The sequence below is a fragment of the Bufo bufo genome, chromosome 3 (genome assembly GCF_905171765.1).
Source record: "Bufo bufo chromosome 3, aBufBuf1.1, whole genome shotgun sequence".
Taxonomy (NCBI): domain Eukaryota; kingdom Metazoa; phylum Chordata; class Amphibia; order Anura; family Bufonidae; genus Bufo; species Bufo bufo.
This window is the reverse complement of record NC_053391.1, coordinates 330369575-330385880: the sequence shown is the minus strand read 5'-3', so window position 1 is coordinate 330385880 and position 16306 is coordinate 330369575. Positions and strand designations below refer to the sequence as shown.

The window sequence follows — 16306 nt, the reverse complement described above, 5'->3', positions numbered from 1 at the left end:
AATATAGATAAGAATAAAACCTCTAAAACACATAACTAAAGAAAAAAAAAGCAGAGTTGTATAATCTATCAAATCTTAGTATATACTGGACACTGTAGTAGAGATACTATAACATAGTGAAATTAAACAACTTGGTGGTAAGACTTCCTCCACTTAAGAAATGTTGGAGCTCGAGTGTGTTTGATGTAATAAGGTTTTGATTTTTTGATTTTTTTTCTGCATGAGTTGAAAGATGCTGCTACTGCTATGTATTTCTGTGGTGACCAACACCAGATATCAATATAAGTCTTAGCACTGAACCATCTGATTGTCCTATTATTGTACACTAACCACTCCATTGATCATACAGGACCCAAGTCACTGAATTAGTCTAAAACAAGGTATGCAGAGACGTAACTCATAGCCCTAGGACTCAAAATCTCTAACAGGGATCCACATCTACCAAGTACTGTACCATTACTGATGTCTTCTTATGTGGCAAAGAAGCCTTTGGGCTCCCTCTGGCACCAAAGCCTGGGTGCATTTGCTAAAAATGAAAATCAGATACTTTAGTTTACCTAAGTGACCCATTCGATAATATTTAATGGATGGTCTCTTATGGACAACCACTGTCCATGTGCCTGAGGCCTCATGCACATGATTGTATCTGTTTGGCAGCCTTCAAATCTCGGATCCGCAAAATGCGAATACCGTCTGTGTTGCATCCGCATTGTGCCAACTGTGAAGTTTGGTGGTGGAGAGATAATGCTATGGGATTGTTTTTCAGGGGTTGGGCTAGGGCCCTTAGTTTTACTAAAAGAAAATCTTAATGGGTCAACAAAAAATGCAGATGCAACACCGGCGGTATGTGTATTTTGTGGATCCAAGATATCTGGACTGCAAAACGGATACGGTCATGTGCATGAGGCCTCAGGAAGATAAACAGTGGTTGTCCGTAACAGACCATCCATTTAATATTAATTAATGGGTAACTAAAGTAGGTGATTCTGCTTTTTAGGCAATTCCCCAATATATTTTTACATATAATAATATTTGAAACTATATTTTAAAAGTGGCCACTCTAAAAGAGCGCTGAGCCAAGCATGCATGTTTTTTCAGTGGGCAGTAGAGAATAAGCTACTTCCAGACCCCTGTGGCAGTGGCTTATCTGCGCCTCTGAAAACAAAAGATCAAACATGTTGAAATCCAACATGTCCAGGCCTTCTTAATATATAATTGTTTCATTCAGTCCCATTGACACAGGTGTATAAAAACCTAGACATGCAGTCTGCCTTTACACACATTAGTGAAAGAATGGCTCGTTCTAAAGAGCTCACTGAATTCCAGCGTGGTACGGTAATAGGATGGCACCAATGTTACAAGTTAGTTTGTGAAATGTCTTCCCTCCTAGATATTCCAATTGTGAGTGGTATTATTGCAAAATGGGAGAGTTTAGGAACCACAGCAACTCAGCCATGAAGTGGAGACCACATAAAGTTACAGAGCAGGGTCACTGAGTGCGTAAAAGTCACCACTACTCTTTGCTGACTGCAGAGTTCCAATCCTCTTCTTGCATGAACATCAGCACAAAAACTATAAGCTTCATGGCATGAGTTTCAGTGGCTGAGCAGCTGCATGCCAGTCTTATATCATGAAGTGCAATACCAAATGTCAGATGGGTGATGTAAAGCACACCACCAATGGAGCAGTGGAAACGTTCTATGGAGTGACAAATCATACTTCCCTCCCCAATCTGGCAGTCTGATGGACGAGTCTGGGTGTAACGGATGCCAGGAGAATGGTACCTGCCTGACTGCATTGTGCCAACTGTGAAGTTTAGTGGAAAAGGGATAATGCTATGGGATTGTTTTTCAGAGGTTCACCTAGACCCCTTCTCCTCCCACTACTGCAAAATCCTCCTCTGTGGACTCCCATCTAGCACTCTCGCACCCCTCCAATCCTCCAATCTATCCTCAACTCTGCTGCCTGGTTAATCCACCTCTCTGCTCATTTCTCCTCTGCTGCTCACCTCTGCAAATCGCTTCATTGGCTCCTCATTGCCCAGCGAACTACATATAAGGCCATCCACAACCTGTCTCCTCCTTACATCTCTGACCTGCTTTCCAGATAGATCCCCACAAGTAATCTTTGATCCTCATAGGACCTTCTTTGTTCTCCTCTCATCTGTTCTTCACACAATTTATATAAGATGTCTCACGTGCATCCCCCATACTCTGGAACTCACTCCCCAGCACATCAGATTCTCTCCTAACACTTAAACCTTTAAAATCAACCTGATAACCCGCCTCCTCAGGAAAGCCTACCATCTACAATGAGCATGCTGTCACCATACAACCAGATGAGCAGGTTCTGCCCTCACCTACTGTGTCCTTCCCCTTCCCTTGTAGATTGTAAGCTCTCGCGGGCAGGGTCCTCTTCCCTTCTGTACCAGTTAGTTAATAGTTTGATGCTTATTGTACTTGTTTTTTTTATATTATGTATGTGTAACCCTCACTTTATGTACAGCGCCATGGAATTAATGGCGATTTTAAATAAATAATAATAATAATAAAAAAGGGAAATCCTAATGCTTCAGCATACCAAGACATTTTTGCACAATTGCATGCTTCCAACTTTGTATGAATAGTTTGGGGAAGGCCCGCCTGCAAGGTCAATAAAGGCATGGTTTGGTGTGGAACAACTTGACTGGCCAGCACAGAACCCTGTCCTCAACCTCATCGAACACCTTGGAGATGAACTAGAGTGGGGATTGAAAGCCAGGTCGTTGTCCAAAATCAGTGTCTGACTTCACAAATGCTCTTTTGGATGAATAGGCAAAAATTCACAGACACATTCCAAAATCTTGTTTCCCAGTAGAGTAGCTGTTTTAACTGCAGAAGGGAGACCAAATCTACATTAATGCCTAGGGACTTACAATGGAATGTCATTGTAGGAGACCCAATACTCTTATTCATATATTGCATACTTACTTGAGAAATTTTATTGAAGTTTATAGCTTACCTGGTCCTTTCAGTGTGGCAGTTCGTGTAGGAGGTTTGCTGGATTTCTGCAAATGTTAATAATAAAAAATGACATGACTAAATAGTGCTGCTGTCCAACACCAGGCTCTGACTGTATAACAGTCTCCAAAGACCCACCAACAGACAACCACTGTCAGTGCCTAATCCGACGCTGAATTTCACAGCCTGGACTTCAGTACATGTGCACTGCAGTGACAATTTCAGTCAGCACAACTTAGAGCTCTGATTGTGGGGGATTGAAGGGTAGTGGGACAGTAAATTTTTTTGATCTGGACTGCTTATTTGTAGTATTACTCATGTAGTACTGCAGATAGACCAAGATCATGGTGACAGAGATTTGCAAATAACTTTTTTCCTTTTTCCTTTTTTTTATCTGTCTTTTTCTGATTGTACATGTTTTTATTTTATTTTCAGTACATGATTAGGATGGGTTCAGAGCTGTGCTTCCCAATAGCCACATGGACCATAAGCAAAATAGACAGATGTCCACTGAGTATTCGAGACATGTGCAATGAGCAGGACACTGGGTCATTGGGGCTGCTATGCAGTGGGTCAGATTTAGGTGTAACTAAGTTCATGACGCCAGTTGCAGCTTGCGCAGGTACTGTAAAAGGGCCCCTTAAGATGGTATAGCTCATGTATTAGGTTAGAAATGCCAGAGGGGGATATTGTCTCTGTATTGTGTCCACGGTGTCTCCTACCCTAGTACGGCTGGACTCCTGTATCCTGGCTCACATGCAACAAATTGAGTGTTGTAAATAGGAGTAATGAAGGAATGATGGAATTCCACACAGAGAATAGGGTCCAACTTGTCTTTACTTGAGGTTATCTTATGCAGCTGTAGATCCATACAATGTTACAGCAATAGTCTAGGATCCCAGCAGGTATTGGCAATATGTGGCAGGAATTATATATATATTCTGCATCTGAACATACGCCTTTAAGAATCTGGCAGGTATCTATCTTCTGCTCTGTCTTGGGTTCTGCTTGGTTTGGGCCTGACTAGCTATGGAGGTACTTATCTTCTCCTTGTATTTGGAATCTGTACTTACAGGACTGCTCGCAGGGAATGGTGGTTTCTTCCTGGAGATCTAGTAGTTCTGAAGTTGGCTGCTTTCTTTGTCATCCAGCTGAGGTAAGGAACTCAGGCTGGGAATGTTGCTTTGGGCCTAGCAAGGGCCTGAATCCTTTGTTGGGATCCCTGTTTTCTGGGAGCTCCTATTCACACAGCCTACCCCAACAGGGGGTGGCTGGAACACTGCCTAGAACTTTCTATCCTCCCTCTGAAGTAGAGTGTGGGAACATTCCACTCCTCCTCAGGTAGGGGGAAGCTAGCCTGGAATGGTCTATTCCAGTCTAGGTATACTAACTGGCTTGATTCTGCTACATACTGCTGCCACCTACAGCATAAATATAATGCAACAGAACTGGAAAATACACATGGTAGAGGAAATGATGCAAACTTTTAGCAGATGACATTATGCATAAACCTAACATTATGAAGCAGGGGAACAGAAGTTTAGTGACATAGAGCATGTGTAACATCCTGAAGTATCAACTGTGCAGAGATCATTGTGCGGGGGGGGGGGATGTATAAGCTGTAAAATCACCTATTGCGAATGGAGGATCTTGAGCTATCTATATAAAGGGGTTAACTTTCACTGTAATCCTGTCTGTGATGATAATAGGATGACTGCTGAAAAGCGATTTCTACAGAACAGGAAATATAAGCATATTATTAGGCTTAGTAGAAAATTTATAAAAAAGCACCAAAGATAATAAGTTTAACATAAATGACATGCCTCCTCCGGCAGCGCAGGCCCTATCAAGACTGGCATAGCACATTCCAGTCTTAATAACAAAGTTCCTATGTTTTCTGACAGTGATTTAGAGGAAAGCCACCTATAGGAGGCACTAGAAAGATAATTTCCTTATCTCTTTAGAAGAGATATTTAGCCAATTTTATTTAATCATGGGAGCATTGTCGTAGAGACTTCCCAACAGCTGGATCATCATTTTACACATATACAATGTTACAGACAAAATCAAGTGAAGTTCGTTTTTGCAGCACAGTTTGCATGTGCACAACCTTACAATATCAGCCTGTGTGAGATTTATATTAGCCCACAGTAGCAATACTGATGATATAAAGAAGTTTAGAAATACTGATACTATGATGCGGAAAGAAATACACACTATGGTATCTCTGTAAACTGCTAAACAGTCGTCTTGTGGTGTAATAGATTGTTGTCACAATGTATTATAGAACAGGAAGTGGTTTGTACTTTGTAGTTGTGCGCTACAGTGTTCAGCGATAGAAGGCTGTGTCACATCTCATGCTACAGCAAATGTGTCAAAGTCATTACTTTATGGGGATGAACAATGTGCTATTGCCAAAAATCCCAGATCGTACAAAGATCAATAAATTACTAGACCATAAAGTGGTATACACTAGTGAGATTTCTAACCCCATTCATGGTCAGTGAAACATTCATGATCACAAGGTAAATAAAATCAACAGTTGACCATAGCTGGTCGTTTTTGGACCAAAATATTGCAATGCACATGGCTACTTGTCATCAGATGTACATTTACCAGCCAACAAAGCTGTTCACACTTACAATTTGTGAGCTTGGAGGTATCAGTATCACAAAGTTATCTGGAAACACCCCAGTTTTTCCATTAAGTTCACCTCGCCACCAGCCTTCATCTTCTGTCTCCTGTGTAGAGAGGCAAACAATATTACAAAATGTATATCAGGTTTGGAATAGAACATTCTGGGTTAATAGAGGACGCTCATCTATTAGCCTGAGTGGTTATTGACTACAAAGAGCATTTTGCACTCTGAAGAACCAGACATATCTGCCAAGTTCCCATGCAGATTTCAGTGAATCACTGGGGGTCCGGGCTGCGGAACACTCTGTTATCTGTGTAACACATCTAACAAAAAGGGATTGTCCAAAATGGACAACCCGTTTGAGAAACAACACGGTATTGGGGGTTAGAATTTGTCACTGCTGTGGCCACTGGAGGAAGAAGGGGAATACACTGCTATGACTACTGGAGAAGAGAGGCACTGTTGTGACTACTATGGGAGACAGTCACTGCTGTAATTACTGGGTTAGAGGAAATCAACTGTGCTGTAAGGTAAGGGGGTGATTCTGTGATTACTAGATAAAATTTGAATAGGTCACATTGTAGTTTAAAAAATTCTGAAACAATATGTGCAGATAAACCCCACAGCAATCACATCATGTAACTAAATGGGGAATATTGCTGTAATTAGTGGAGTAAATTGGAGAAATATACTGTCATGACTATTGGAGGTAGAAGAGAGACACTGGTTTTACTAGGGCAGAGAGGCACTGCCACAGTAACATCAAGCTGTGATCCTTAAAGAAAGTGTGACTGTATAGAAAAGAATGAAGCACTGTTGTGACTACTAGGGAATGGGACTGCTGTTACCACTGGGAGAAGGGTGGACACTAATGTGACTACTGAAGAAATGGAAGAGGTTTTGCTACGACTACTGTGGGAGAGTAAGACCCTGCTGTAAGTATTTGGGGCGGCACTGCTGTGAATACTAGGGAAGAGCGGGGGTCACTGCTGCCTCTACTGAACAAGTAGGGAATAATTGTGGTTGCTGAAATTAAAGGGGTTCTGCAGTTAGTTTAAGCTGATGATCTACCCTCTGGATCATCAGCATCTGATCGGCGGGTGTCCGATACCCGGGTCCCCCGTCGATCAGCTGTTTGAGAAGACAGCGGCACTCCAGGGGCCTTCTCACTGTTTACTGCAGGCCCAGTGACTAGTATCACTGGCCTGGGTGGGGCTAAGCTCTGTTCACTTGAATGGCCAGTTGATACTAGTCATGACTTCACTGGGCCAGCGGTAAACAGTGAGAAGGCTGCGGCTTTCCTGGAGCGCCGCTGTCTTCTCAAACAGCTGATCAGCGGGGGTCCCGGGTGTCGGACCCCCACCAATCAGATGCTGATGATCTATCCAGAGGAACCCCTTTAAGCACTGATGTGATTACTTTGGGGTTTAGCTGCACTTATTTTTAAACTACATCGTGACCTATGCGACACAGCTTTATTGGAGATTTTAGTTTTTTCTTTATTAACTACAGTGAGAAAGTCCTGTCATTTAAATCAACAAATTAAACCATGGTTATGGTTTATACATGTGGAACCAGTTTAGTAACATTTTCTAGAACTAGTTCTAAAGGAACACCGATACACCCTGTAATACTTAGTGCAGGGCCTAAAGTGGTGGTTTGTGACTGGACTTAGAACACCTAAATAAAATTCATGCACTGAGAGTGATGTCTTTTGCATAGAACACACTGTGGCTAAAGAAGAGAAATTGGCCTGTGGTCTGAAAACTCTATTTTCAGAAAATTAGTTCACAGATATTGAAATAAAATCCTTTTAAGGGGACGTATGTGAGGAATTGAGTTCTGCATTTCTTACATTTTTATTTTAGTAGAAGAATATTTTTTACAGTACTTTTTTTTCGCTCAGCAACTTAATGAAAGGTCAAAGGGGTACTCCGGTTATGGGAAGTTATCCCCTATCTGCAGGATAGAGGATAACTATTAGATTGGTGGGTGTCCTACCGCCAGGAACCCCGCTGACGATGGAACAAGGACCTTGTACCGCTGGAGTCTCCCAAAATGAACAGAGTGGTCTGCTGGGCATGCACGCAGCCCCTCCATTCTTTCCAATGGGAGTTATGGAGATAGCTGAGATGGCTATCTCCAGAATTCCCATAGAAATGAATAGATTGGCTGCGGACATGCCTGTCCGACCACCCAGTTCATTTTGTAGGTCTCCAAGGTTTACTAAGTCCCTGTTCTCATGATCATTGAAGTCCTAGTGGTAGGATGTCCCACCAATCTAATTATTATCCTCTATCCTGTAGATAGGGGATAACTTCACATAATAGAAATGCCACTTTAATGATCAGTTGATTTCAGTTTAAATCAGTGTTTTTTCAGCCCGTCACCCAATAACTCAATGATATATACAACTGGGTATGAAAGATCTCATCAAAAAAATGATCAAGACAGAACTGATAAAGACTGATACACTTAGGCATTTGTGTGATCCCCATGGAAATGAATACTCATCTGTCGTGATCAACATGCTGCAAAATAAGTAAACCATGTACATTGTGGTTACTTAACCTGTCTCTAAAATGCCACCTCTTCAAGGGAGCATGCCCCAGTACCTAGCTAATGAAGTACATCACTTGTTCCCCACTTCCTGTCTTAAGGCTATCCTGTATATAACTTTCACCTTGCTTTACAATATCTATGCACTTCTTTACACATTTTACTTTAATCTTACCTTTTGATATGTGCAAATGCAGTAATATAACAAAAACATTGTTCCTATTTAACCCCTTGTTCTTTGTAGATTGCAAACAGGGCCCTCTGCTTATGTTTATATTGTAAAAGTGGACCGATAAATGTGAAGGTATCCTATAACTTAAACAGCTGGAGGGCTGCAGGTGGAGCATGCCTGCTATAACTTATTTTACAGCGCTGTGTTAAATGCTATTATTATTCATGCACTGCATGGAATACGTTCACAACAAAATCCATACTTTCACTGTAGATGACTGCAGACACAAATGTGGTGGCTAACAAGAATAATTTGGGCCTTTTTTCCCCTTTTGCATCACTTCTATAAATGTTCATTTTCTATCTTTAAAGGGGTTGTCCAGGTGGAAAAGAAATCTTCAGAAATGGTTTAGAGTGCTATAAAAAATAAATAAAAGAAGGGATACTCACCCCCACAATCCCCAGCCACTCATTCGGATCCCTGTTAGTCTCTGTTTCTTGGTTCCAACTCAATACACAGGAAATGTCATGAAATGTCTGCTCATCCAATCACTGGCTAAGGTAGGTCATGACAACGGCCTGTGATTAGCTGAGCAGACATCTCTAGGCATTTCTTGTGTGTCGAGCTGGTACCAGGAAGAAGAGACCAACAGGGACCCAGTGAACACTGAAATGGGAGCCTCTTCTTGGTGTGATATCATAGACCCCTTTTAGTAAGTAATTAGGATAGGAAAGGTACTTTTAGAGCAATTACTGAGCGGTCATGTTTCTTTCAGCTTTGTACATGTGGTCATTGTGGAGTAAATTATAAATAGCCAGACCTGACTTGGCCATTCCATAACATTATCATGAATGCCTATTTCAGCGTAGTTCTGGCTTTATACTTAGGGTACAGTGGAAGGTGCTGAGGATAAATGTGGCCAATCAGTAGGAAGGTTTCTTTATGAGCTCTTTTGTGTTGATCAGTGTCAAGAAATCACAATAAATTCACTATCATTCAATAAAATAATCCTAATTTAAAAACCATATAAGGGTGACATACCTTACTGATAACTGCCACCACATCCCCCTTCTTCAGGGCTAGCTCATCAGGCAGAGTGGGGACATAGTCAAACATAACCCTGGCAAATTCACTGATAGGAACTGGCCCAGAGGATGAATCTGTAGAAGAAGCAAATTACAACCATGATTCTATCAATTCCCAAAAATGTATGTTGCATTCCACAGGGAATGTCTCTTGTGTTTTATATTTGATTCATTAATTAGTTGTAAGTCTGTACTTACAACTTGCAGGTTTTTTGTTTCTGCTATATCTTGTTTATAAAAACTTTCCTGGAGCAGAAATATTATAGACACCCACATTTTTCCTGTTTTGTCTGTATAGATAGTACAATGGGGTTTGTGTGCTTATTACTCACGGAGTTGGTAATACTAATTACTATCAAGGGATACTCTGTAATTATCTTTTCTATCTACCCTCCATCCAGGGTATTTTCTATCATTCAGGGCTTCCTAGGGTCAAATAGGGTAGTTACGAGGATGGGGAAATCCCACCATTAGGGATTGCCCCTGGGCTGAGGCCTAGTTAGGGCATGTACAGGAAAAGTTTTTTCTTTCTTCTCCCTGGCACTTACATAATTGCCCCAGGCCTCCTAGTCCTGCCACTATTACTGCCTTAGGTTTTGCCTTTTTCTAAGCTATTTACACATTCCATCACTGGGATTATCCAGTGAATGACACACGCTCAGTGGTAGTTGGGCCACATCTTTGCCCATGTATATTTAATATCATTCGCCTAGGTACATTGGGCGATTTTAATTTAATCTTTATTAAAAGTTAAGTTTTAAGGGTCCTAAAATAATTTATTTTGATGTTTCTGAACTTTCTCTAGAAGGACATCAAAGCTATCCCTATTGTTAGCTATATTTAATGATTTGTATTCTCTTATCAACAAAACTAGGGACCATCAATACAAGATTTGTCCATTTGGCCTCCAGGAGGTGAAGCGAACAGGCAGTTTGACCTGCATAGTAAGTGCTGAAATGTAGGGTAGACTAATTTTAAATGCTATGCTGGCAGATTTATGCCCAGATAATTTTTTTACAGTACTTAAAAGTGTATGCTCAGCTGCTATGCTTATCACAAAAACCAGGAAACAAGGAAACCACAAATAAAGTTCAACTTTTTTTTGTAATGGAATTGCAGACAGATATAAGCATATTGGCACACATTTGTATATGTTATCCTTTTTGACCAAAAATGAATCTCTTAATCAGATGCCAGCTGTATACAACGGCATACCCTTTTTGATGGATCCTTCAAATAGATAATTTAAAAAGTATACAGATGGTATACATATACATGTTTTTTCTTGCTGTATATACAGTGGATATAAAAAGTCTACACACCCCTGTCAGGTTTCTGTGATGTAAAAAAATTAGACAAAGATAAATAATTTCAAAACTTTTTCCACCTTTAATGTGACCTATAAACTCTACCACTTAATTGAAAAACAAACTGAGATATTTTAGGTGGAGGGAAGAAAACAAAAAAAATATATAAATAATGTGCTTTGGGGCTGTTTTTCTTCAGCTGGAACTGGGGCCTTGGTTAAGCTAGAGGGAATTATGAACAGTTCCAAATACCAGTCAATATTGGCACAAAACCTTCAGGCTTCTGCTAGAAAGCTGAACATGAAGAGGAACTTCATCTTTCAGCATGACAATGATCCAAAGCATACATCCAAATCAACAAAGGAATGGCTTCACCAGAAGAAGATTCAAGTTTTGGAATGGCCCAGCCAGAGCCCAGACCTGAATCTGATTGAAAATCTGTGGGGTGATCTGAAGAGGGCTGTGCACAGGAGATGCACTCGCAATCTGACAGATTTGGAGTGTTTTTGCAAAGAAGAGTGGGCAAATCATCCAAGTCAAAATGTGCCATGCTGATAGACTCATTCCCAAAAAGACTGAGGGCTGTAATAAAATCAAAAGGTGCTTCAACCAAGCATTAGTTTAACCTCTTGGAGACACAGGGTGTACAGGTACGCCCTGATGTCCCGGTACTTAAGGACACAGGGCATACAGGTACGCCCTGTGTATTTCCGGCGGGCAGTGATCGGAATAGAGTGCCTGCTGAAATCATTAAGCAGGCACTCTGTGACAATGCTGAAGGGTGTCATGCGACCCCCCCCCCCCCACGTATCGGCAATAGCTGCAAACCGCAGGTCAATTGAGACCTGCGATTTGCATCATTTACGGGTCATTCCGGCGGGGATCGGCGTTGCCATCGGGTCCCCGTGCTGCTGTAATGGGGACCCTATGGCATGGAAGGCAGCGCGATGCCTTCCTTAGGCATCGGGGCTGCCCTCCGGTGAAGAGCCTGTGAGATCCAGCCCCCTAGATCTCACTGGCAGTAGGCTGTATGAGTAATACACACTGTATTACTCATACAGCCAATGTATTCCAATGCAGAAGTATTGGAATGCATTGTAAAGGGGATCGGACCCCCAAAAATTGAAGTCCCCCTCAAATGAACACCGGAAAAAAACTAAACAAACTGTGCTAATTAAACCATTTTTTTGTCACCTTACATCACTAAAAGTACAACAGCAAGCGATCAAAAAGGCGTATGCCTACCAAAATAGTACCAATCTAACCATCACCTAATCCCGCAAAAAATGAGCCCCTACCTCAGACAAACGCCCAAAAAATAAAAAAAAATATGGCTCAGAATATAGAGCCATGTTTTAAAAAAGCTGTTATTGTGTAAAACTTAAGTAAATAAAAAAAACACATATTAGCTATCGCCGCGTCCATAAGAACCTGCCCTATAAAAATATCACATGACCTAACACCTCAGATGAACACCGTAAAAAAAAATAACGGTGTTAAAAAAGCGTGTAATAGCAAGCGATCTAAAAGTCATATGCACCCTAAAATAGTGCCAATCAAACCATCATCTCATCCCGCAAAAAATTAGACCCTACCTAAGATAATCGCCCAAAAACTGAAAAAACTATGACTCTCAGAATATGGAGACACTAAAACATGATTTTCTTTGTTTAAAAAATGAAATCATTGTGTAAAACTTACATAAATAAAAAAAAGCAGACATATTAGGTATCGCCGCATCTGTAATAACCTGCTCTATAAAAATATCTCAAGACCTAACCCCTCAGATGAATACCGTAAAAAAACAACGGTGTAAACAAAGCTATTTTTTGTCACCTTACATCACAAAAAGTGTAATAGCAAGCGATCAAAAAGTCATGCGCACCCCAAAATAGTGCTAATCAAACCGTCATCTAATCCCGAAAAAAATTAGCCCCTACACAAGACAGTTTCTCAAAATAAATAAAACTATGGCTTTTAGACAGGGGCGTACATAGAAATCATTGGGCCCCATAGCCAAGAATCTGAATTGGGCCCCTTAACCCCGCCCACTACCATGGCCCATCCTACCTCCTGCCCTGGCTCCTCCCCTGCCACACCCCCATTTGCCAATAAAGAAATGTATACATGACCTACTGAGGACTCCAGCATAACGCAAACCGGACGGATCCGTTATGCAGGCCCTAGACTTCTATTATGACAGAATGAATAATGGAATGCCTATAAAGCTGCCTATAAAGGCATTCAGTTATGCATTCCGTCATGGAATTGCATTCTGGTCCATGGTAACGGAATCCATAATGCAATTCACTATTCACCACCAAACGAAGCATGAACGAATTTTAAAATATGAAATTTGCTCATCTCTAATTATGAACAGACTGGGGACGACTAATGCTGGCGGTTTTATTTGTGTTTTTGAGGTGACAGGTTCCCTTTAACAGCAGAGTTCATGGGGGGGCGAGGGGGTTGGCACATTCCTGAGTCCTCTATGAGCCTACAGTACCGCCCACCCCCACAGGAACTCTGCTTGCTGCTGCCCTCAGAAAGTCCTATACATGAAGTTCTGGAACTGGAACGTTTTATACAGTCTCTATTAGCACTAGCGTAATTAGAAATGACTGGGCCCCACAGGAAATTTTTGAATTGCCCCCCTCCCAGCTGTCCGGCACCTCTGACCAGCAAAGACACTTGACTTCCCTAATACAGTCCAATTATCGTCCAATAGACAAGTCATGGAAATATAGAAAGTATACTGTACTAACCAGAAGACCTTTATTCTTACCTTTACTGTCAAAATATCATACTACAGTATACATATATTTCCATGACTTGTCTTTTGTACGATAATTAGAATTTGGACTGTATTAGGGAAGAAGTCAAGTGTCTCTGCCGGTCAGAGGTGCCAAACAGCTGGGGGGGGCCCGTTCAAAAATTTCCTGTGGGGCCCACTGCCCAGTCATTTCTAGTTACGCCAGTGCTAAGAGAGACTGTTATTAGTACAGACTGTTATTAGTACAGACATTTTTTTCATTAATGATCCCGGTTGTAAAGATAGTCCTACTGTGTGGACGGGCTGGCAGTGGCACAGGTCCGGACTGGCTGTAAGATGATGGTTTTGGGTGGCACTGGCGTCTGTCGCGGCCGGCGGGCGGGCAGCACAACTCACTCTAAAGTTCTTCCATGCTGCCTGCACTGGCTGCCTGCACTGGCTGGGCCAATCAGCAGCAGGATCTTAACACACTGCTAATGCTGATTGGCCCAGTATGTGAAGCAGTGCTGGCGCAGCAGACGCACGAGCCGAGGGAGTGCGGCTGGGTCCTAGGGAGCGCACAGTCAATGAGAAGTCAGACGGGGGGGGGCGTGTATTATCGGCGGCGCTGGGAGCCAATTATAAGTGTGCAGACCGCCTCTGAGCCTGCAGTGAGCGCAGTTGCAGGGGGTGGGGCCTTTCGAGCGCTCCGGGCCCCCCGGTTCCGCAGGCCCCATAGCAGTGGCGTACCCTGCCTCTATTGGCGTACCCTGCCACTGCTTTTAGAATGTGGAGACACTAATGAATCAAACCAAAAAATGCTTTGTTATGTAGTCATATTTGGTATTGTCGTGTCCATGACAACCTGCTCTATAAAAATACCACATGAGCTAACCTGTCCCTCTCCCGATTATTGAGGTTCCATTCGAGCGGATCGCTATGGATCTCATAGGCCCAGTACCGAAGTCAGCTAGAGGGCACCAGCACATCCTGGTCATCCTCGACTACGCCACGAGGTACCCGGAGGCGGTGCCACTGCGTCACACGTCAGCTAAACTCATAGCTAAGGAGTTGATGGAAATGTTTTCTAGAGTGGGTCTAAGGAGGTTCTAACTGAACAAGGGACCCCATTTATGTCCAAGGTCATGAGAGAACTCTGTAAGTTGCTCCACATAAAACAATTACGGACATCCGTGTATCATCCGCAAATGGATGGCCTGGTAGAGAGGTTTAACCAGACGCTAAAAAATATGTTGAAAAGAGCGGTGTCTAAGGATGGGAGGGACTGGGACCTTCTTCTGCCCTATCTCATGTTCGCAGTGCGAGAAGTGCCCCAGGCCTCTACCGGGTTCTTGCCCTTCGAACTGCTATACGGCAGACACCCTCGTGGTTTATTGGATGTCGCCAAAGAGGCGTGGGAACAACAAACCACACCGCACAAAAAGTGTTGTTGAGTACGTTACCCAGATGCAGGGACGGATGGAAACAGTGTTACCTCTGGTTAGGGAGCATATGGAGGCAGCACAGTGAGCCCAGAGTAGGGTCTATAATTGGCAGGCTGAGGTCCGAAAATTTTACCCGGGTGATCGGGTGTTGGTTCTGGTACCAACTGTAGACAGTATGTTCCTAGCTAGGTGGCAGGGGCCCTACGAAGTACTTGAAAAAATTGGAGAGGTAGATTACAAAGTACACCAGCCAGGAAGGCGAAAGCCGCAGCAGGTGTACCATGTGAATCTGTTCAAGCCGTGGAAGGAAAGGGAAACCTGTACGGAAGACAGCCCGCGACCAGGGTTTCTAGGGGAAGCGGTTTCGGCCCCTCGGTCTGAAGCAGGGGAAGCGGCTGCCACCGTGAAAATTGCTGACAGCCTCTCCTCTAAACAGGCTCAGGAAGCCAGGGAGTTCATTAGTCGGAACACGGATGTGTTCTCAGACCTCCCTGGACACACGTCCGTAATCCGGCATGACATTATCACTGAGCCTCAGGCGAAAGTCCGGTTAAAACCGTACCTGGTACCCGAGGCTCAGCGACAAGCTATCACAGAGGAAGTGCAGCTAATGCTCCAGCTGGGTGTCATTGAAGAGTCAAAAAGTGAGTGGGCCAGTCTGATAGTATTAATACCCAAGCCAGACGGGACATTGCGGTTCTGTAATGACTTCCGCAAACTTAACGAGGTGTCCAAGTTTGACGCGTATCCCATGCCCCGAGTGGATGAGCTTATTGAAAAGTTGGGCCAAGCCCGGTATTTTTCTGTGTTGAACCTCACCAAAGGGTACTTGCAGGTACCCTTGACGGAGGCTGCCAAAGAAAAAACGGCTTTCGTCACGCCAGAGGGGCTGTATCAGTACAAGGTATTACCCTTTGGTCTACATGGCGCTCCCGCCACGTTTCAAAGGTTAATGGATATTGTACTCCGTCCACATAGTCGATACGCTTCGGCGTACCTGGACAATATCGTTGTCCATAGCACCGACTGGGAAAGTCACTTACCTAAAGTACAGGCTGTAGTGGACTCCCTTAGGAAGGCTGGCTTAACCGCTAACCCAAAAAAGTGCTCGATAGGGTTAGAAGAGACCAAGTACCTGGGGTATGTCATTGGGTGCGGAATGATCAAACCTCAGGTGAACAAAATTGAGGCAATTAGGAATTGGCCCCAACCTGTCACTACTCGGCAAGTAAAGTCGTTCCTGGGTATGGTGGGGTACTATATGAGGTTTGTCCCCAATTCTGCTACAGTCGCCGCACCATTGACAGGCCTTTTGAAGGGACACAAGTCAGTGACAGTCCACTGGAATG

At 43.0% G+C, this 16306-nt stretch overlaps 1 protein-coding gene across 1 annotated transcript in view; it reads right to left on the bottom strand.

Annotated features, from left to right (window-relative positions):
* Positions 1-16306, bottom strand: part of SH3D21 (SH3 domain containing 21) — a 116988-nt gene that overhangs the window by 55652 nt on the left and 45030 nt on the right. Inside the window, exons 8-10 of the mRNA XM_040424414.1 lie at positions 9410-9528; positions 5642-5740; positions 3001-3046 (exon numbers count right to left, since the gene is read on the bottom strand). Coding sequence (XP_040280348.1) covers positions 3001-3046; positions 5642-5740; positions 9410-9528 — 264 coding nt within the window. The remainder of the gene's footprint in view (positions 1-3000; positions 3047-5641; positions 5741-9409; positions 9529-16306) is intronic.